The sequence below is a fragment of the Gossypium arboreum genome, chromosome 4 (genome assembly GCF_025698485.1).
Source record: "Gossypium arboreum isolate Shixiya-1 chromosome 4, ASM2569848v2, whole genome shotgun sequence".
NCBI lineage: Eukaryota > Viridiplantae > Streptophyta > Magnoliopsida > Malvales > Malvaceae > Gossypium > Gossypium arboreum.
In genome coordinates this window covers 119,123,790-119,145,516 of record NC_069073.1, presented here as the reverse complement: position 1 = coordinate 119,145,516, position 21,727 = coordinate 119,123,790, and the positions used below count along the sequence as shown (strand labels likewise).

Here is a 21,727-nt window from a genome sequence, read left to right as displayed (position 1 = left end):
ATATAATATAAAAATGATCAAATTAAAATACATGAATTAAATCTACAACTTTCATAAAGTAAAGGGACTAATAACAAAATTTAACCAAAAATTATATTATATTTGTACCAATAAACATTTAAAAAGAATTATGGTATATGTACCAAAAAGTTATAATATTCATTTATTTGTGTTAGAATGAAACCTTTAACATCATTCATTGTTTTTGAAGGATCGGAGATGTAACGGAACATCAAAAGTTTAATATAACAATTTTGTATTTTTTATTCTTTTAAAATTATCTTTTAATGTTTAAAAAATTATAAAAAGACCAAATTATATCAATGTGTAAATGTTAAGAATTTTTTTAAATCAAGACTAAATTGAAACATTATATAAATATTGAGGATTAAAGTTATTATTATGCCAATTTTAAAATTGCCAAGTTATCTTCCCATTGGTAATTTAACGGGAGGTGACAAAAAAAAAGTCAGTAGTTCAGAGCAAGGGCGAAACTAGAGGATTGACAAGGCCCCCGACCCCCCTAAAATGAAGTTTTTTTCATTTATACCCTTTAAAAATTTAAATTAGTAAAAATAAAATTACACTTTAGCCTCCTTAAAAATATAAAAATTTGATTTAATCCTTTAAAAATACAATTTAATTTTGACTTTCATTAAAAAAATTTCTGATTTCACCCCTGATTCAGAAACCATTTTGTAATTTTTCATAATTAAGATATCGACCATCAATAACAATGATTAATTTTCTCTTAAAATAGATATCTCAGTCTTTATATTTCCGAAGAAAACAGATTGTGAATTTTTTGGGAATTCATTGTGTCATTTGTTATGTTAAAACCTTATAATTGTATTAATAGTCTAAGATGTGAAGTTTATTATTATTTTTAGTTCGCGCAAATTCGATTCTACATAAAGTCTTTTATGAACAAGAATTGGAAAATTCTTACTCTTAAACAAGAAATCGAGCAACATCATTATAGAAATATTAAAGGTAGAGCAACAAGTGATTGAATGTGATGATAAGATACATTACACACCCAAAAAAAAAATGTTGAAGATTGAGTCCCTCATATTTAATTACTTACTTTTAAAATAATTAAAAATTAAAAATTAAAGGGTAAACTATAAAAATAGTCACTTTTGTTTGTCTCATATTATATTTTATTCACTTATGTTTAAAATGTTATGTTTTAATTACTTACGTTAATGTTTTGTTACGAAATGGTCAGTACCGTTACACTCCATTACTTCTTTAATGACAATCTTAAATACCAATTTGCATGTCTAATTGCTCGGATGAAAATATGTTTTTAATTAAATAAATTTAATTTAAACTACCACGTAGGACATCCAAGTTAGCATTTAAAACCCATTTGGACTACCTAAGACCGCCGTTAGGGAAGTAATGAAACTTTAACAGTAGAGTGACAATCTTCGTAACAATCTTCGTAACAAAATAATAACGTAAGTGACTACTATAAATGACTAAAATATAATCTAAACAAATAAAAATAACTATTTTTATAGTTTATCTAAAATTAGATTAGTCCATTTTTGTAGTTTTATAAGGCACAAATCAAAGGAATTGATAAAATGATTTAACTTTGGATATCATTTTCATTGTCAAAACTTTTCAAACACACATAAAACAACCCCAATTTTCCCCAAGATCCCACATGTGACATTTTAGAATTTTTACTAAAATTCTAAAAAATAAATAAGAGGAACATTGTCAGACAGAATTTTTTTAATACAATTCTTAAATTATCAATATCCTCTAGAAATTATACTTTTATTTTAAAAAATATCAATACTAACTGAATTAAAATTTGTCTAATACTAATTTAAAATTTTGATTTTGTTGATAGGATACTAAATCACAATGCACTTCAATATAATTATAATAGATCAGTTGACATTATTTTAAAAAATATTTTCAAATTAATTTCTTCACAAATAATATTTAGGAATTGTTTTAACTTCAAAAGTCCATCAGATTATGAACGTTGAAGCAATCAAAATATGAAGAAAAATAAAAGAGAGGCTACAAATCAGATCTATTAAATATATATATAGAACATGGAAGAAGCCTAATTAATAATAATAATAAGGTTATTATTAAAAAGTAACCACATCTAAGTAAGACAATGTCAAATTAAATTAAAAACCCTAATAATTACAACTTTAAAAAAATTCAAATGAAGATTAATCCAATTAAAAGATCTAAAATATTGTTGATTTACCTAGAAACTGTGCTTTAATCCAAGCCCATGCTTCCCATGAACGCATCCAGGCTTCACATACAGATACGGCGATTTCTTTGAAGTGTTCATCTTCGAGAATGCCCTTTTCCCTAATTTCCTCATCCTTTGCCTTCCAAATTTCCCACTCAATGCCTTTGGAACCAATTCATCATCCAAATCACATCCATAATCATCATCAACATCGTCTTGATCATCAGATCCATCATGTGATGGATCATGATCATCATTATCTTGAATTGGAGCAGGGAACGGGATGAACTTTTTCACCTCCGTTAGAGGAGGAAAAGGGAAAGGCATACCGTACACTAAGTTTCTTCTCGATACTTCATCACGATGAAACGATGCATCGTCATGTGATGGATCATGATCATCATTATCATGATCATGCATCAGGTTAAGCCTTTTCACCACCGTTAAATGGGGGAAAGGGAAAGGCATACCGAACGCTAAGTTTCTTCTTCTCGATAATTCGTCACGATGAAATGATGCATCAACATCATCATCTTGATCATCAGATCCATCAAGTGATGGATCATGATCATCAGTATCTTGAATCGGAGCAGGAATAGGGATGGACTTTTTCACCTCCGTTATAGGGGGAAAGGGGAAAGTTAAAGGGATAAACGACTCTACGTTTCTTCTCAATAATTCACCACGATGAAACGAGACATCATCATCGGCATCATCAGAATCGGTAACAGAGGAATCAATGAATTCCCAATGGGAAAGATCATCATCAACATCATAATCTTCATCAATGAAAACAAATTCTTCATGATCTTCATCCATTGTAGGTAAAACAACACCATAAGATTTGCTTTGCTTCTCCATTTTCTCCTCTCTCTCTTTCTCTCTCTTAATGGTAGGTGTTTGGTTTTCGAGTGATTTGAGTTTCCTTTAAGAAATGGTTGAGGATCACAAGTTAGAAGTTGTAAATAGGTCCACGTCTTTCCCACCAATAATTGTAAGCCACGTGTCAAAGAGACTCCCAATTAACTTCCTGACCTCTTTGGTTGGGTTAATTCACTAAAAAGTGCTCAAACGATGAGTCAGATTTTAAAATTGATTTATTAAACTTCAAATTTGAATCTTCAAAATTAAGCGTTGTGTCAATCATATTCTTACATCAGTCCAGTTGACGAAACGTGAACTTGTATTTAGCGTTATTAAAAAAACTAATTAACACATGCTTGTTTTAAAAGAAATCAAGGATGCACGCCAAAAATCAAATCAAATCCGAAAAAAATTGAAAAAAACTCACACAAAAATAAAACAAGACCCATATAGTACAATTACATAAATAAAATTTGAACCCGAGCCTTTGTGAACTGTGGGAATGCTTCATTAGCAATTATTATTAATTTTGTTTTATAACTAATAAAAATACATAAAGAGAAGGGGAAACTTTGGTCCTTTTTTCCCATGGATTTGGGTCATTACTGTCGGATTTGGTCCGCTTTGGGAGAGATTCCAATGCACGTGCAAAAGGCAAAGTCGGCAAAGGATTCTTAAAACTGGGCCTAACAAAATGTCCTCACTAATGTTACATCTGCCTTTTCTGTTTTTTTTTTTAATAAAAAGAATTATGAAAAACCTCAAAGAAAATCAAATTTATTGTACAAAAACTTTTTTTCTTTAAAAAGTGCATGATAATCATGTTTAGGATTTATATAAATTTTTAATTTCTTTTGAGAAACTACTTAATATATCAATATTCACATTCTATAAATTATTTCATATAGATAGTGTCCTAAAAGAGAGTGGCAGTAAAAGTAAGCAATTGGAAAAGCTTTTCCCACGTTTCCACTAAAGAAGATTCATGTCGAAGTAACCTAACTAAAGCATAAAAGGCTAAAAGCATACTCTTACTTTTTCTAAAATATTAATGTCCTCCATACATATTTGGATATCACATAAAAATATTATTCCTTAAATTATATGATTTTTAAAAATGTTAGATTTATCCATCTCCAACATACACTTATAAGTGAACAACATATACAAAAAGCTACATCACCCTTTAACCACAGTAATTAATAACGTTAATAATAATATGAAAACAAAGAAACAAAAACTAAATTAGATTAAAATATACTTCAAGTCCCTATATTCTTTTTACATTATTTTCAAGAATTTATTCTGACTTTGTAGATTTCAAAATTCAAGTCTAATTGTTAACACCTCTAAAATCTTTTTTTTTTAAAATTTTGTTGGTGTGACAATTTAAAATAAAAGAAATTCTCACTCAATAACTATGTAAAAAAAATGATTGTAATGAACCTAAATTTAATAAAACAAAACAATTGGACTTGTGCTGTAGTTTTAAATCTGAAAAGTAGAATGTAACTCCTTGAAATAAAAGTTCCCAAATTTGCAAAAGAAGTACGGGGACCAAGGGGTTAAATCCTAAATTTCAGCATACTAAAACCATAATCCGGCCTTTCCAATGAGATCGAGGTGCCACTTAAATCGCAACATCAAACCTTATGTGTTCAAGTTCTACATGTCACATATAATCCATTATCAAGGCCTCCACAACTATGCCATTCTTGTCTATGAAATATGAAACAGCTGAACAATTATACCAGAATAGACTGAAAATTCTATAATTCCAGTTACGTTCTTGCATATGAAATCCTAAGGAACTCTATTAAGGGAATAAAGACAAAAAAGAAGAAAACGAAATAGAAGATATGAATCGATCAACGTGAACGTTTTTGCAGCCATAAGGATCAGCAGAATACAGTTCAAAAGTATATTAAAATTTGGAAGCTTTTTATCGTACCTGTGAAGGCGAACAAAGCAACCCTGAAGCATCTGCCCCAACCACTGCAAGATCACACACCGTACACAATTGTCCACCCTGGGTAGGTACAAAGCGAGCGGTGCAATATGGGCATGATACATCCTTCTGTCCTCTGTAAATTGGCACATAAGTTGCCCCACATGTCACGAATGGGTTTCTGAAATCATAGTTTAGTTGAGAGGCATCGGTCATATTCCTCTCAGCAGCTTGTAGCACTTGCCTCGCGGTCTTAGCTTGATTCTCATTTGTCGGGTTTGTTTCTAGTAGACGTCTGGCAAAGTTAGCTGCTGTAGCCAGGTTCTTTGCCTTGTAGCAGACGGTCATTGCATTTAACAGAACAAGTCTGAGGTGAGGCAATTGAAGGTTGCAGTGGGTGAAGTAGGCAGCAAGTTCCTGTTGGCGGACTGGATTGTCTTTCATTTCTCTTCGCTTAAGCTCCATCTGCATACCAAGAACGTACTCCTTAGCGATAATAATTAACTCCTTGACTTCATCAACTTCCCTCCTTGATTCCACAACAATAAATGGAATCGTATGAAGAATGCTGAGAAAGAGCCGAAGAGCCTCGGTGAATTTTCCAGCCGTTGTTGCCTTGTAACCAGCCTTCAGCTTTTCATCCAACTGAGAAAAATTGAACACAAGGGCCGGTGGAGACCTCACATTAGGACTACCAGACTCACTCCACCCCCTCTCAATTGCCAATGACACCACAGGAGCAGATGAAAGTGCACGAAGATAGCTATGGCTGCCAGAATGAAGATCAAGAAACATGGATTTCAAAGGAGCAAAATTTCTTATTCCAAGTTGCCTGCTCAGCAAACGCATTGCTGTATCAAAATTGCCTGCTGCTGCATGATCAGCAGCAAGAGATGATCTTTGAGTCCAAATTTGACTCACAGGCATACCGGGAGTTGGTGCCACAAAAACAGATGAACGAGCATTGTTAGAAACCCTTGGTGTCTCAACCTCAGGGGGGAGTTCCAAGTCTTCAAGGTCCCATCCACCCTCCTCTTCGTTTTCTTCAGCCACTTCCCCATCTTCCAAAATTGCAGCAACATCCCCATTTTGCAAGCCATCAACATCGACCACATCAAGATCCTCACCCCAATCACCTTCTGCACCCTCCTCCTCTTCATCCACACCACCCCTGCCAATACTATCCAATCCACCTTCGAATATGCCTTTCATAACTCTCAAAAGAGGCCAATCACCACCAGACACAACGGGGGTTGGAGGCATCAATAAGGACGGTTCCTTCCCTGTTGGCAAAGGAAGGACATCATCTCCCAACTCAGCTGCTAACCTATCAGCCACATCCTGTAGCCCATGGACTGATGCTGTAACATAAGCAAGAGGCAAGTGACCAGCATTCTCCAAGATCTTAACACGTTCCTTTATATCGCCAAGATACAAAGCATTGTGAAATTGACCCATAACATCATTCTTAACTTCTGCAATTTTCAGCATCTTGGACAGCTTATCTAGGTTACCATTTATGAGATAAAGAAAAGACAGCCTCTCAAAGTTCTTTGTCCTCTGGTAGGCATATTCCACTATACCTGCATTGCCTTGGCGAAGGGCCTCCACACCCAATCTATACCAATGATCTTTGTCATCGATCTCCTTAGCCGATGCGACAGCAATTTGAATGTTCCCACTCTCGAGAGCCAAATTAAAGCGTGTTTTCTCATCTTTCACAAAATGGAGAGCCACCTCAGGAAACCCTTTCTGTTGCAGATAAGCAATCATGGCTTCACCACAAAGCTGAGAGTTCCTTATCATACTCATAACCTGATCATATCTCTTCTGAAGCAGAGAGAGCTTGAAAATGTATTCAGTAGCATCAATGACAATAGCCTTATTCTTCCCATCACGATCCAAGCAAAATATAGTATTTCCTGAAACCTTTGTTATGTATATGGGAACCTCAAGCGTTCGAATTATTCCACAATCTCCATTGGGAAGGCAGTATTTTATGTGGTTGAGGGTGGAGTAGATAAAAACACCATTGTCATCCCAGGCTCCACTCTTTACACGTATTGTCTCATGAAGAGTGCACCGGTGAACAAGCTTCTTGTTAGTTATGACAATCGTATGCTTGCTAAGTAAAGCAACATTCTCCATGTCATTAGACCAAACAACATATTTCACCAAAGGGGTTTGAAGATCACCAAGAACAAGCCTCTGCTGGAGATCAAATATAACTACTCTATCCTCTGATCGACACAACAAGTTACCTGTTCCAGCATAAAATATTGCATCCGTAGGCACTGGAAGGCCACTCTTTTTAACCACCTCATTCTTTAAATTCTTGATCAAGACTTGATTGTTGCCTTTGTCAAGAACAGCAAACCGGTTACGAGCTACAAATATAGCAGAACTACCAAGACCTTTCTTTGCCTCCTGCATCTCTCCCCTGCCAAAGCTATCTTTTGGTATCACATACAATTCATAAGATCCTCCATCCACATCTGAGCAGATAAGAACAGCATTTTCAGTAGGACTGTAGGAAAGAGTTCTTGCACTTTGATTCAGACTTGCGGAACCAGGCCGTCGAATTTGAATAACTTGTGCCTCCCTTTGAGTCGAAAAGTCATAACACCTTAAAAACCGATCCTTGGCATAAAACAGAGATTCCCCACTCACTGCAAAAGCAGGACGCTCTCTCTCTAGCTTAAATACAATCATGCCACTGTCATGTCCAGCTGCCAAAACATTCATCTCAGGATGAACAGCAAGAATCCAGAACCTGTCATGTTCTCGACGGAAAGTTTGAAGTCCAGTCCTCTTTGTTACATCCCACACACGAATACTTTTATCCTCGGAATTAGATACAATGATGTCTAGTTTGGAATGGAACATAACACATGATACGTTATTCATGTGTCCTCTAAAGGTATCCACTTCCCAAGCCTTTGTCTCTGCAAAGAAATAAACAATTTACTTGATCCCACAATAAATTTAGGGGTCTAAATACTCAGGTGCAGAATATATAATGGAGAAATTGAGGTAGCTTGGCTATAAAAGCAAGGGCTATGCTGCATATATAAATTTTAAATGGAAAAAGGTAAAACTTATATGAAGATTTTAATTGGCCAATGTGAGTTTACAAAAAGCATTAATCAACACATCTAGAAAATGAAATATAAATGTAGAAGCAGGTGTGGTTTTCCTATAATTACCATTCATACGCCATAATTTCACTTGGCGATCATCTGCTCCAGAGACTATCAAAGGTAAGGTGGGATGAAATGCAGCCCAATTTACTCCTCTGTCATGACCTTCCAACACATATTTAACAACTGCATCAACGCCACCAAAAAGTTCTGAGTTCATCTGACTGAAACGTAAAATATCATCTGCTGGAGAGGCAGTTTTCTTATTCAAGGAACCAATATCCCAAACTCGAACGGTCTGATCAAGGGAGGCCGACACGACAAGGTCTTCTTTGGGATGGAATGACGCACACATAACATAATGATTATGACCAGTTAACACGGAGATACAAGTTCGTGACTGCCAGTTCCATATGCGGATAGTCTGATCATCACTGGCACTCACAATCCAAGGATTCTCATGATGAAACTGCACAGTTCGAATATAGTCAAGATGTCCAAGAAGGGTAAAAACACATCTATGCAACTTGTAGTTCCAGACCTTTATCTTGTAGTCATCCCCTGAAAGCAAAAACATCAATTTTTAGTATCACTTCTATCACACAAGATCCCTATGCTCTGAAAAAGAAAACCATAGCACCAAAAAATAACACTTTTTTGAGCCAAAAAGTTTTCAAATCCAGACCCTCCTTGCCCAAGTTGACCAGGCCCGGAAATTTTCAAAATTATGAACTCAATAGCATCCCTTCTCAATAGCATCCCTTCTCAGCAATAAATCCATTCACACAGAAGCTTAGCATCTAAGGTGCAAGGTTGAACAGCAAGTTATTCACTAGATAGCCTGTCAGCCAGAATTATATTGTTATCTTTGCAGTCTCGAATTCCTTTCATAACTAATTTACTTGTTTCTTTACTTCCTTGTCTGGTACTCTGGTTATGTGATATCTACTATATTTTGTAACCTAGGAATCAACATGTATGGTCAGGCAAAATATCATCTCAGGCTTCTGCTATCAAGCAAATTGTTGAAGGACACTTAATTATGGTTCAAAGCTGCAGCAGTGCAGCTGATAGACACACTAAACAGGAGATCAGGTGCTACTTATAATCCTTTTCAGAGCTAATTCAATGTTTGCTTCTTGTTGTCACTACTCACTAATAACAGCTTTTTCAGCTTATTTTTGGGGCCAAATAAAAAATAAAAAAGCATAAATATATAAAACTACCGAATAAATCTATATCATATATGAATTTCTCCTATAATTCCATCTATGGTTCAATTGACATTCATCACTCAGCAACATAAGGTCTAGAAGTTCTAAATCAAGTCCAACTACATGTTCTATAGTAACTGTCGATCCAGCATTATCATATGCCTTGGATTTCTCAAATTCCATAAAGTAACAAGAAAACATAGATCACTAAAATAATCGACCAGATTTATGAAGCAATGATCAAAACCGAGCGCAAAGAGACGAAATACGAACCTCCAGAGACAAACAAAGGTTGAGACATGTGAAAATGGACACCGCGAACAGGGCCATCATGTTCGTCGAATCGATCAATCAAAGTCCCCATTCGATAGTCCCATAACTGGATCACACCACTGTGTAGACTGGCTAAGATCCAAGGCCTCTTACTGTGGAAACTCAGTCCTTTCACTCGATTGCTCTTCGTCTCAAATTTCGTCAACATCTTCTCTTTTTTACTCTCTCTTCAACCGTCAATTTCCCTGCAAAAAAAAAATAAAAAGAAGAAATAAATCCAAACCAAATCATGAATTTTGAATCGGCAATTGAGCAAATACATGAAAGATATGATTAAAGCTCATAAAAGAATTAAGAAGTTACCTCAGATCTGATCCAAATCAGCTAAAATTAAGAACAAATTTGGAAGCTCTCTTTGGTATTTTTCCAGTTTGTACACGAAAAATAGAAAGAGAGTGTTCGATTCTCTCTTTGAGCTTTGATTTTTATTGTTAGTATTTGGTAACTTTGGTACTGTTTGTACTTTGTGTTGGTCTCTAAGCGGAGAGCTTCTCCCTTTCCTATTTTATAGCTTCTACGACGTCGTTTCGTGATGGTAGAAATATGATTGTTTTCTTTATTAGCTTTAATTAAGAAGTTTTAAAATCATGTTACATCAATTAATTATTTTAAAAGAACTTTGATTACAACTAAAAAGTGTTCGAGGCAGTGATAAAATATATTGTAAAAAAATGTAAAATTGAATATTTGAAATAATTGATAATAGAAAATTAGAAAAATATTATATTTTCAATATCCTTTTAAATTAAGGTTTTTTAATATTAAAGTTACTCTTTAAATAAACAGTCAATTTTTAAATAATCTTATTATAAGTTCTAATCATATTATTTTTTTATACGATACTTAGAAGTCTCACGATAATCACTCCCCAATCTATAAATAAGAGGATAATGAGTTTCAATGCACTTGAACTCGCGTTCTCACGTTCTCCTGCATTGACAATAATGCCCATGCCCAGGGATGGATCTAGGATTTTACTTTACGGGGGACGGAACTACTAAATCCAAACAACTTTAATGTAAAAAGTTTTAATTCTACTCAATATGCAAAAAAGAATAATTAATACTATACTAAAAATTGCATAAATATCATTATAATTCTAAAAATTAAATTTAAAAGACTTGGCATTAATCCTACTTCTCGATACTAGGCATTCTAAATTGATTTTCCGCTTTTTCATAAGATCAAACTCATCAATGATAAAATCTATTGAAAATTCTCGAGCTATCTCTTTTTCGATGTATGCCACCAAGTAAGCTGAAAAAAAAAATCATCCTTCATTCTATTACAAAACCTTGTCTTCATAATTTTCATAGCTAAAAATGCTCGTTCAGTTGTTGCAATAAACACAGGAAGAGTTAGCGCAAGACGAATAATTCTATTAAGAAGAGGATAAAACACTTGACTTATTTGTCTTAGCTAGCACTTAATACAACTCGGCAACTATAGAAGCTTTCTGCAACTCTGTGCTTTGATGAGCATCAAGTTGAAAATGCTCCAATTGAATCTTCATGTGTAGCTTTTCTTGCTCCGTAAAATCATCTGAATAAAAATCATTCATAAGCTTGCAGATATCTTCTACTCAAAAAGTTTTGTAATTATTGTCTGGATCCAAACTAAGAACAAATAATTCCATTGCCTTATCATTAAAGCGAGAATTTATTTTTGTTAGCAATGAATATATTAAACCGATAATGATGCTCAATTGTGAGGTTATATCTCTGGATGCAAGACCGACCTCAACCAACTTTGTACAGAGCACTTAAATGGGGATTTCTATCATTTGATCTTTACAAAATAACTTCAAATTCTCAAACAAAGGATCCCACCTATGTTCTTCGAATTTCTGAAGAAGCGTTTTAGTTGATAACACCAGTTGCATCGCGTTTAGTATATCATGCGATTTATACTGCAATGCTTGACAAAGATCATCAATGATCCCAAGCATCTCAATCATGAAATGCAAGATGAAAACAAATTCAATGGATGTCATTGCATCATATATTCCATCAGCTTTACTGTCAATCAACTCCACGATATGAGATGCCTCATGTCTCTTAATTGATCATGCCGCTTGCTTGAAGAAGCAACCAAATTGATTATACCTGTAAAGTATGAAAAAAATTGATAAATAGGAATAACATCTTTGGATGCAACTATTAGAGTTAATTGAAGACACTGAACGAGGCAATGAACATAGTATTCAAATCAACATTTTTTAGCAAATAATGCTTACAAACCGTTCCATTCGCCACACATATTACTTGCACCATCATCTTTTAAGAAAGTTGCCCCCACATCTTCATTATAAGAAGCCAAGAGTTTTATAAGTTCAAGAAAGTTACCTCAATTTCTTGAATCTTGTGCTTCATTGCGTCCGCTAAAGGCACAACCCTAAAATACAAGCCAATTGACAGCATCTATTGACACCTTGAGCTATAGTCGATTTCTTGCAACTTGTTCAGAATTTTGTTTCTCAATAATCCTCTCAATATTTTGCAAGGAATTCTGAAGACTGAGATAATTTTTCATTGTATTCTTACTTTTTTTTACCTTAATTTAATCAAAAAACCTGAAGACTGTAATAATATATTAAACAACAACATATTAGGAAAAAGAAAATAATAATAATAAGTCAAATAAATAAAGAACATAATTTATGCAAAAATATTTACCGACAGGACTTTTGCGCAATAAGCTGAGAGGAAGATAATTTGTATTTTTTTTCTCTGTGCTCTTAATCGCTGCATCAAACTCCTTTTTTTTTCTCTCAGCAGTGTCAGCATCTTAATAGAGGAAGATAATTTTTTAGCAAGACATACAAATCAAAATACAAGAAAGTTACTAACTTAATATGTATGGGTATAGGCCAAATCAATTAATTCTAGAATTTGGCTTTAAAGTCCATATTAGACCTCTAAGTTTAGTCTTTCAAAGTCTATCATACAATTTGGCCAAAGGGGCGACCGCCCCTCGCACCTCCTAGATCCATCCCTGATTAAAAGTTAGATTACATTTTACCATTTCTATTTAAAAAATGGATAATTTGATTCTTGCACGGTAGATCAAGAGCAAATCCTTCTGTTAAAAAAGTCATCGACTTTAGTATAAGTTACATGTGTCACACTATGTTTAACTATTTGGTTATTTTGTCAGCCATGTCAATTTTTAATAGTAAAAATAGATGAAATTTTTAACAGGAAAAATTTATTTATAAGAATTAATTTACCTATTTTTTTAGTAAAAGAGACATAATTTTGTTAGCCCTTTCACATTTTGTTAAAAAATCCACTTTGCTCGTGTTATTTTTCAAATACTCACCTATCGTTAATGGTTGATGAAAAATCCACTAACCCTTAAAGTTTATTTATTAAATAAATTTTAAATAAAAGCACAACTTTACCTTTTATTAGTGAAGCATTATTATTTTGTTATTTTTAATCTTTATATTCAATTTTTAATTAAAATTAAAAAATAATTAAATATAAAAATAGTTTAGTGATATTATGAATTGTTGATATAATCAAATATTAAACATAACTTAATATTTAGTTAATATCAATGTTTTTTTTAAATGTTACATATGCAGCCATAATTACAATTACAAAGAGTGCATTCAATAATTAAAACTAAATTAATCATTGTAAAGCAAAATTAGACTAATAATCAAAATAAATTCAAACTTACACCAAAATAAATAAATAAATAAATATATATATATATATATAAGAGTCCACATATAGTAAGATATAGACTAAATTAAATATAAACAAAGAACCAACAGATGGTTTATACAAGGCAAGACTCGAATCTAGTTATAAGTGTGTTACCTCATAGGATATCGTTAATCTCTTTGGAATAAATTCATTTTCGCAATATGATCGTATTTTGTCTCATGGTAACCATTACATTTTCCTTCATGAAAAATCAATTATTATCCAATAGTAATCAAGTCATTTATCACAAAGATGAACAACCTGTGATCATATTTACTTTTCAACAACCATGTAATGCCAATTGAAAGGATATCATTTACCAATATCTCAGGCTATGAATTCCACTGTTGCGAATGACGTTACATACTGTAGAAGTTGTATACTCAACGCATCAACTTTGGATTCCTTATATATCTATTTGAACTTAGGTTTTTACTTACATCAAAGTATACGAGTCGTGCATACATAACTTGTTGCCCACTCAGGATTAAGGTATGCTGCACTTTGAGCATCACAAGTGAATAATTCCATAAACAGATTCAGGATCTATTCTTCTTAAGTCCAGTTCGATGTACTGTCAGTTACATTTATGTCTCTATATTCTAAGAGTCATCTGTCTGATGCCCAAGACTGATATTAGTCTTTCAATCGGTTTGCTTATTTTTTATTAGGCTAATGACATGTTTAGGTTCACCTACTAATATAAGTTGTCTTTCCGTATTACGATCCGACCACATAATACCACTTAGTATTAGTTTAAACATTAAACAACCAGTGAGCCAATATTTGTTTCTATTTTGCTTTGCATACAAAAACTACATGAGGACAATTATACAAAGTACGTTAATGTAATCCATGAATTATTTTGTTAACCAATTTGTTCAAAAAAATTACAAGTTTACAAATAAATATACTACACTTAGGACACCAGATCCAACAATAGACCCCCAAAAGTTCAAGTATAACTCAAAGTCCACTACTACTAAAGAAGTTTTGACCACACTTGAGACTGCTCATGAAGAAACCAATACTATCAATCAGTCTAAGTGTAATACCCCCTTACCCGAGACCATCGCCGGAGTCGGGCTTGAGGCGTTAACAGACTTTATCACTTAAACAATTTCAAACAATTTATTTCACCTTTCGTAATAAACTGCTCATCTGCATCACAGTCGCTAAAAAAATCATATATCGAGTTACAAAACTCGGACTTTAAATCCGTAAATTTTCCCTGAAACTAGACTCATATATCTATTTACTAATTTTTTTTCCAGAATTTTTGGTTGGGCCAATTAGTACAGTTTATTAGTTAAAATTTACCTTATTTCAATGTTCGACTGCTCTGATGTCTGTTCACTACGAATCACTTTTCTTTCTGTACAGAATTTAGATGACTATGTCGTTTGTTTCTATTAAAATTAGACTCAATAAGGAATCTATACATATAAAGTATGACTCCTAATTATTTTTTTACAATTTTTAGTGAATTTCTAAAGTCAGAATAGAGGATTTAGAAATCGCTCTGACCCTGTTCCACCAAAACTCAAATATTCATATTCCAGTATTATCCCACATTTTTTTTTCACGTTAAATTTCATTTATCAAACTTGTTTCTCCCGGTGAACACTTCGGAAAGTAACAATATCCGGTGGTTTTAAGACATAGCTCCACACAATTGGGCTAACATGTAATTGTGGCATACGCACTTAACGCCACTTTTCTAATTAACATGTATAACCGTGGCATATCCACTTAGCACCACTTACATGTTTAACCGTGGTATATCCACTTAGCACCATGTTAATGAATCAATATATGTAACCGTGGCATATCCACTTAGCACCACGGTTATACGTGTAACGTGGTGCTAAGTAGATATACCTCCAGATATAAATGATTTAATGACTATGACTCAAGAAAACAACGTAACCAGAACATGTGTAAATGTACAATTGGGATAGTTTTACTATGGAAAGCATGTTATGTAAATTGCTTATTATTTTCATGCGATCTTACTAAGCATAAAACTTACCCCATCATTTCCATTTCTTTTAGTGTTGTCAGGTTAACTCGGGGTTGGAGATCGTCGGAGGCAACATCACACTTTCAAGCCAACACCTTGACAGTATAAACAAATATGCTAGAATTATCAAGTGAGTGGTATGTATAGGGACCTAGTTTTATAACATGTGTTATTATAATTTGGCCAAATATATTGGTCTTTAGTGAGCTAATGATTCTGACTTATAAATCTAGCTATTCATGTTACGTCTGATATTGGTGATATGCATATGCTTGTTTGCCATGCATGGATGGTAATATGTTATGTGTTGTTGTAAAAATGCTATGCTTGTGTCTTGATTATGAATATATAATTACTAAAATATGCCATGTCAATTGCTATGAAAATGTATAAGTGTATGTAGGTAATTAAGGGTGACAATTGGCTTGGAACATAGCCTTGAAATTGACCACACGGCCTAATCCACACGGACGTGTGACTCTCCGAAGCAAGAAAATTAGTTAAGTTGCCCAAAGATTTTCAAAGTTCTTGGTTTAGTCTCGAACCACCCCAATGTATGTTATAGGTTTCGAAGACCTATATAAAGGATGATATGCATGTGTTTGAGATGTTTTAATTTTTGGTGAAATTTTGTGGCCCAGTTTTACATGTTGTGAATGTTTAAGTCCGGTAACGCCTCAAACCCTGTCCCGACGTTGGATACGGGTGAGGGGTGTTACACTAAGCTTTATATGCTATGAACAAGGTTTGAGACTTTGAAAATGCAAGATATCTAAATTCTATGCAAAGTTACATGACATAACAAACTAGGCATTTTCCCTTAATAAAAGTATCAAATTTTAAACTAGTCATAAACCTGGTTAGATCTTTGCCTAAAATTTTTTTGATCAAGGTGACTGTTATAAAAAAGGCAAAGGCCATTGATATAATGAGGATTGATGAGCTCATTGGTTCACTACAAACCTTCAAGATAAATCTTGAAGAGATAAGAAAAAGCAAGGGAAAAGCAGAAAAGAATATTACATTGCAAGCTAAAATCCCAATTGCAACTAACGATGAAACTATTATTGAATATCTGCAAGAGCAGCTAGTCTTTCTCAATCAAAACTTCAATAGAGCATTCAAGAAGCTAACTAGGAGAAACAGAAAGTTTGATGTAAATCACAACTCTAACAAGGCCAAGGGAAATGAGTAGTGATCAATGAAGATGCAACCAATGAGAAACAAATGAATACATTGTCACGAATGCTTAAGGTTTTAGTCATATTCAAGTTGGATGTACCAATACATTAAATGCATTACCTAGAGTGATGAAGATCCCTCTGGTGGATCAAATGATTTTTTTTGAATAATCAAGGTATCCTACATGTTCATCTTATGGTCTATGAAGATTAACCCTTTTAGAGTTTGTGGTTGCCCTTCCTAACAATGCCATTTCTATGGTTTCCTTAAGAGTGCAATGTCCCTTACCATTGCACCTAACACTTGTTGGTAAATGGATCAAATGATGATGAAAAGCATCTTAGCAATTATATGACCTTTACATCCCAAGTTGTATCAACAATTACAATTGACTCAAACAACTTGAGTGATAATAATGTTAAATTTATTGGTGATTTCAACTGGGGTTAGGTGCGCAAGATAATTTTTTGTATATTTTTTTGAATTATGTTTATTCACTTTTTGAATTTTAATAATATTTTTTCTTCTTTTTTTGAATTTTTATGTTTTTTTTTAATTTTTAGAATAATTCAACAGTTATCCACATGTTGCTCTTTTATTTTTGCCACCAACATTTTCAAAAAAAGAAAAGAAATTATATCATTCATATGTATCAATTTGTACAATATTTGTCAACTTTAGATACCAATGTGATCTAAATAAGAAGTACTAATTTGAGAAAAATTCCTAAATTGAAGAGCTAATCTACATATTATGCCTAAAAATTTTAAGAAATTAATCTTTTATGTGGTTATAGCTCACCATTAACTCTTTTAAGGAAGTTACTCTAAAATCTGCCAATGCAATCAATCTTTTCTTTGAGCGGTAAATGATTTGTGACTTTCACCTTTTTAATAAGATGTTAAAATTTTAGTTAAAATTGAGTTAATCGATCGAATCGATTTAATTCGGTTAATCAGTCAGTAGTTGAATTTAGTTTTGTTAGAGATTAATTAATGATTTTTTAAAATTTTGGTTATCGATTAATTCGGTTAGAAATCAATTAATTAATCAATTAACTAAACTTAATAATTATGTAGTGTTTCAAGACTTAAAATTTCGGTTAATTCAGTTAACTTTCAAGACAAATGAACATCATCAATATATTTTTTTATATGTTTTATACTTATTTTACCCAAAAGGCAAAGACACATAAATTTTGATTCGGTTAATTTTTTTTGAAAAAATTTCGATTCGGTTAACGATTAAAGGATTATATAATTTGGTTAATTTGGTTAATGCTAGTTCGATTCAATTAATAACTGAACCGACCGTTTGAATGCCCCTACTAATAAGAGTCCATTTATGGGTAATTTTCATATAAAGCACCTTTTAATATTTGATTATTAACTTCTTTAATTGTTTGAATAAATTAACACTATAAAATTTTGTTATTTTAGCTTTTCTTTTGTGATTGTTATTATTGTTTTTTTTTCAAATTGATAAACATAAGGCAATAATTTAGTATACCTTTTAACTTGTCCAATAATTGAGTTTCCAAAATGAAATTTATTATGAATATATATAAAAATAAAATAAAATTATATTTTATGAAAATTTTAAAATAAAATAAAATTTCTTCAATATCAATGGTATAGGTTGGCCCAGCTCAATGGTGGGCTTAGTGTTTTTTTAGGAAGAAATGAATATATGGGTTAAAGAAAAGTCCTAGATAAAGCTGTTCACATGTTTGGTTTCAATATTATTTTTTTAGGGTAAACTCCACCAAAGGTTACTAAATTATTAATATATTTACGTTTTGGTCACTTAACTTTAGAAAGTTAAAAATTGGTAATTGAACTATTCGAAAGTTTTTATTTAAATAACTGGATTATTAAGTTTTTTTTATAAAAGAGATTGGTTAGTGAGTTCCAAGTGACGATTCGACAATCAGTACGATGGATCAATGCCCATCGACTTGTAAAATAACATATCTTAAATCCAAGTCAATCTGACAATCAACATCTGAGATCAAATAAGAAAATTGTTTAGATTTTGGTTTGTAGATTCATGATATCAACTTCGTTTCATGGAAAAAAAAACTGAATTGTAAAAGAGAAGGGAGAGGAAATCTTTCTATTGGTGCAGGCGGTGTGAACAGAAAATGGCTATACAACAACAACTTTGACAACCCAATAACTCAAATGAAAACTTTCGAATAGTTCAGTGATGATTTTGTAACATTTTGAAATTGAATGATTAATATGTAAATTTACTAATTATTTTGGTGATCTTAGGTGTAGTTTATTGTTTTTAAAAAGTTTTTTATTTAATTTTAGCATGTGAGAAGCATTGAAATAATAATAATAATAATAATAATAATAATTCAAAAGTGCAAGTTCTCTTTTCTCTACCTTATCTTTCTTTCATCTCTCATGGTTTTTTTTTGTTATTTTATTTTATTTTATGGTGACAAGTTGCTTAATCTCCATAATTTTAGTTGTCTTTTAATATTCTTACAAGATCACCCATATCCAACTCTGAAAAAGTGTTATTTGTCGTTGTATGTAATAATTAGATTAGAGTGTAATTATTAAGTTATTAATTATATTTATTATTATTATAAATAATTTTAGTTTTTCAAATAGGTTTAATTGATGAAATGTAATTACACTATTTATAATCACATAATTTTAAATTTTAAAATATTAATTATTATTAAAATTATTAATAATATATGTGAAAAAATTCTAAATAAATAATAAAATTTAAAATCAAATCATTGTATATAATATGTTAGTCCATAAAAATATATCAATAATACAATTACTAATAAAATTAAGAAAAGAAATTCTATGCAATTTTATCTAGGATAAACATCAAAACTATACATGAACTTTGATCCAATATGCAATGTCATACATAAACTTTGATTTTATGCGATTTTATACATGAAAATTTGAATTTGATTTAATTTTTACAAATCACTAACAATATTATCAAATTAACACCATATTACATTGGTATATTACATACACAAACAATTATACTAATCCGATATAAAAATAAATGTATGTATTTGTAATAGCCTAAATTTTTAGTGGTGTCGGAACAGTGATTCGAAATTACTAAATCTGAAAAATGAGTAGAAAATATTATTAATTTAGTGAATTTAAGTTAGATATGAAGTTAAGAAAATTTTTGAAATAGCGAATAGTGGACTAGAAATAAATATTAAAATAATTAGAATCGAAAACGAGGTATCGAGACTTTGAAAATTTTAAACCGAGCCATAAATATTTTTATAAATATTTACGGAGTGTTAATAAGTTAGTATTAAAGTTTCGTGAAGAAATTTTAAAGTTTCGATAGTTAATTGAATAAAAAGGACTAAATTGTAATAAATATAAAATTTTGAGAAATGATTAAATAGTTTAAATGATAAAAGAAAGAGGATTCAAAAGGCAAATAGACCCAAGGTTTATTTGGGCTGGACGGCAAGGGCATAAAATCAACAAGAAAATAAGGAGAATTAAAGGTAAAATTGGAATATTGCAAAATTTAGTTAATAAAGCTAGGACAAAAGTGGAATTATCTAGATTTCTCTTTATTTTTCTGCATTCTCATCAGCAAAAACACCATGGAAGGGTTTCCTTAAGCTGTTTTTCATATTTTTACTGCAAATCGAGAACCCGAAGCAAATCGAGGAAAAGAGAAAGTAGCCGATTAGTCCCTGAATTTTCACAAATTTTGGAAATCGACCCAGGTAAGTTCATATAACTGAAATTTAATGATTAAATATTAATTTTATGAATTATATAATGTATGATGAGATATATTTATTAATTAATTGAGAATAAAATGACAATGCAAAAACCGAATAAATGATCAAATTGAGCGGAATGTCGGATTTGAGTACTTCTAATCAGTGACAAGTGAAAAGTGGTAGCCTCAGCTACACTTATCTGATTAGTGACAAGTGATAAGCGATAAGTGGTAGCTTTAGCTACACTTATCCGATCAGTGACAAGTGACAAGTGATAAATGTGATCCGTGTAAGACCGTGACAGGACTATGATTTCGAAAAGTGATGAGTAATCATACGCAAGACCATAGTTATACTATGGCAAAGTGAAAGTGAAGTACCCAATTTTCCGTAACCGTTCCTTAATTTGATTAAGAATGGTATGTGACAAATGGGCCCAAAAGAATTAAAGGAAATGAATAAGTGGTAGTGAGTTTATACAATGGAACTCATCAATGATTGTGGTTGACAGGTGAACTTAATAATTCTGTATATTGTATAAGCGTCTGAATATTTGGTAAGATTTATGTTTTATGCTTATGAACTTACTAAGTTTCTATAAGCTTACTTGAGTGTATTCAATGTCTCTTGTAGATTGACGTGGAAGTATACAGAGGATCGGATCAACATAGAGGATCACACTATCCAGATTACCTCCGGTAGCTTTTGTAAATTTCCTTTTTGATTTATATGGCATGTATAAAGTTTGATGATTATATAAATGCTAAGACTTGTTTAATGAATATGCATTAAAGTAAAGAGTGATGAATATGTTAAATGATATAATTATAATAGAAGTATAATTTGGTATCAAATTTGTTAAAATGAATTGGTTGGTTGGATTGGTCTCGGTTTTAAATTTGTAGGGAATGTTAGATATTTATAAATGGGTTATATTGAGCTTATAAAAAAAATCCTATGGTTTTGGTTTAATTCCGGTTTGGTCCCGAAGTATGTTTTGGGCTTTAGAGGCCCATCTAAAGGACGTTATGACATATTTCGGTAAATAAATAGTATTTAATTTGTAATAATGGAAAATTAATTGGTAAATTCCGGTGATGCCTCGTACCCTATTTCGGCGACGAATACAGGTAAGGAGTGTTACAGTATTCATTTTTTAAATGTGTACAACTGAATCAAGATTAAAGTTTCATGTATGCATATGAATCATAATTTAAGTTGCATATATATAATTGCACCAGATCAAAACTAATATATTAAATTACATATTAGACCAGAATTTATGTATAAATTTGATATTTATCCCTTTATGTAGTTTGAACCTTC

The 21,727-nt window shown here is 32.0% G+C and overlaps 2 protein-coding genes across 2 annotated transcripts; both read right to left on the bottom strand.

Annotated features, from left to right (window-relative positions):
- Nucleotides 1-2,096: 2,096 nt before the first annotated feature.
- On the bottom strand, nt 2,097-3,160 carry LOC108459366 (uncharacterized). Its single transcript, XM_017758726.2, has one exon. The coding sequence runs from the start codon at nt 3,095-3,097 to the stop codon at nt 2,246-2,248; it is 852 nt and encodes a 283-aa protein (XP_017614215.1). The 5' UTR covers nt 3,098-3,160; the 3' UTR covers nt 2,097-2,245.
- Nucleotides 3,161-4,750: 1,590 nt separating this feature from the next.
- Nucleotides 4,751-10,272, bottom strand: LOC108460310 (coatomer subunit alpha-1-like). Its single transcript, XM_017759759.2, has 4 exons — nt 10,039-10,272; nt 9,676-9,920; nt 8,255-8,749; nt 4,751-7,993 (listed from the first exon to the last, which is right to left on the bottom strand). Exons 2-4 carry the CDS (start codon nt 9,881-9,883, stop codon nt 5,043-5,045), a joined length of 3,654 nt encoding a protein of 1,217 aa, XP_017615248.1. The 5' UTR covers nt 9,884-9,920; nt 10,039-10,272; the 3' UTR covers nt 4,751-5,042.
- Nucleotides 10,273-21,727: the final 11,455 nt, after the last annotated feature.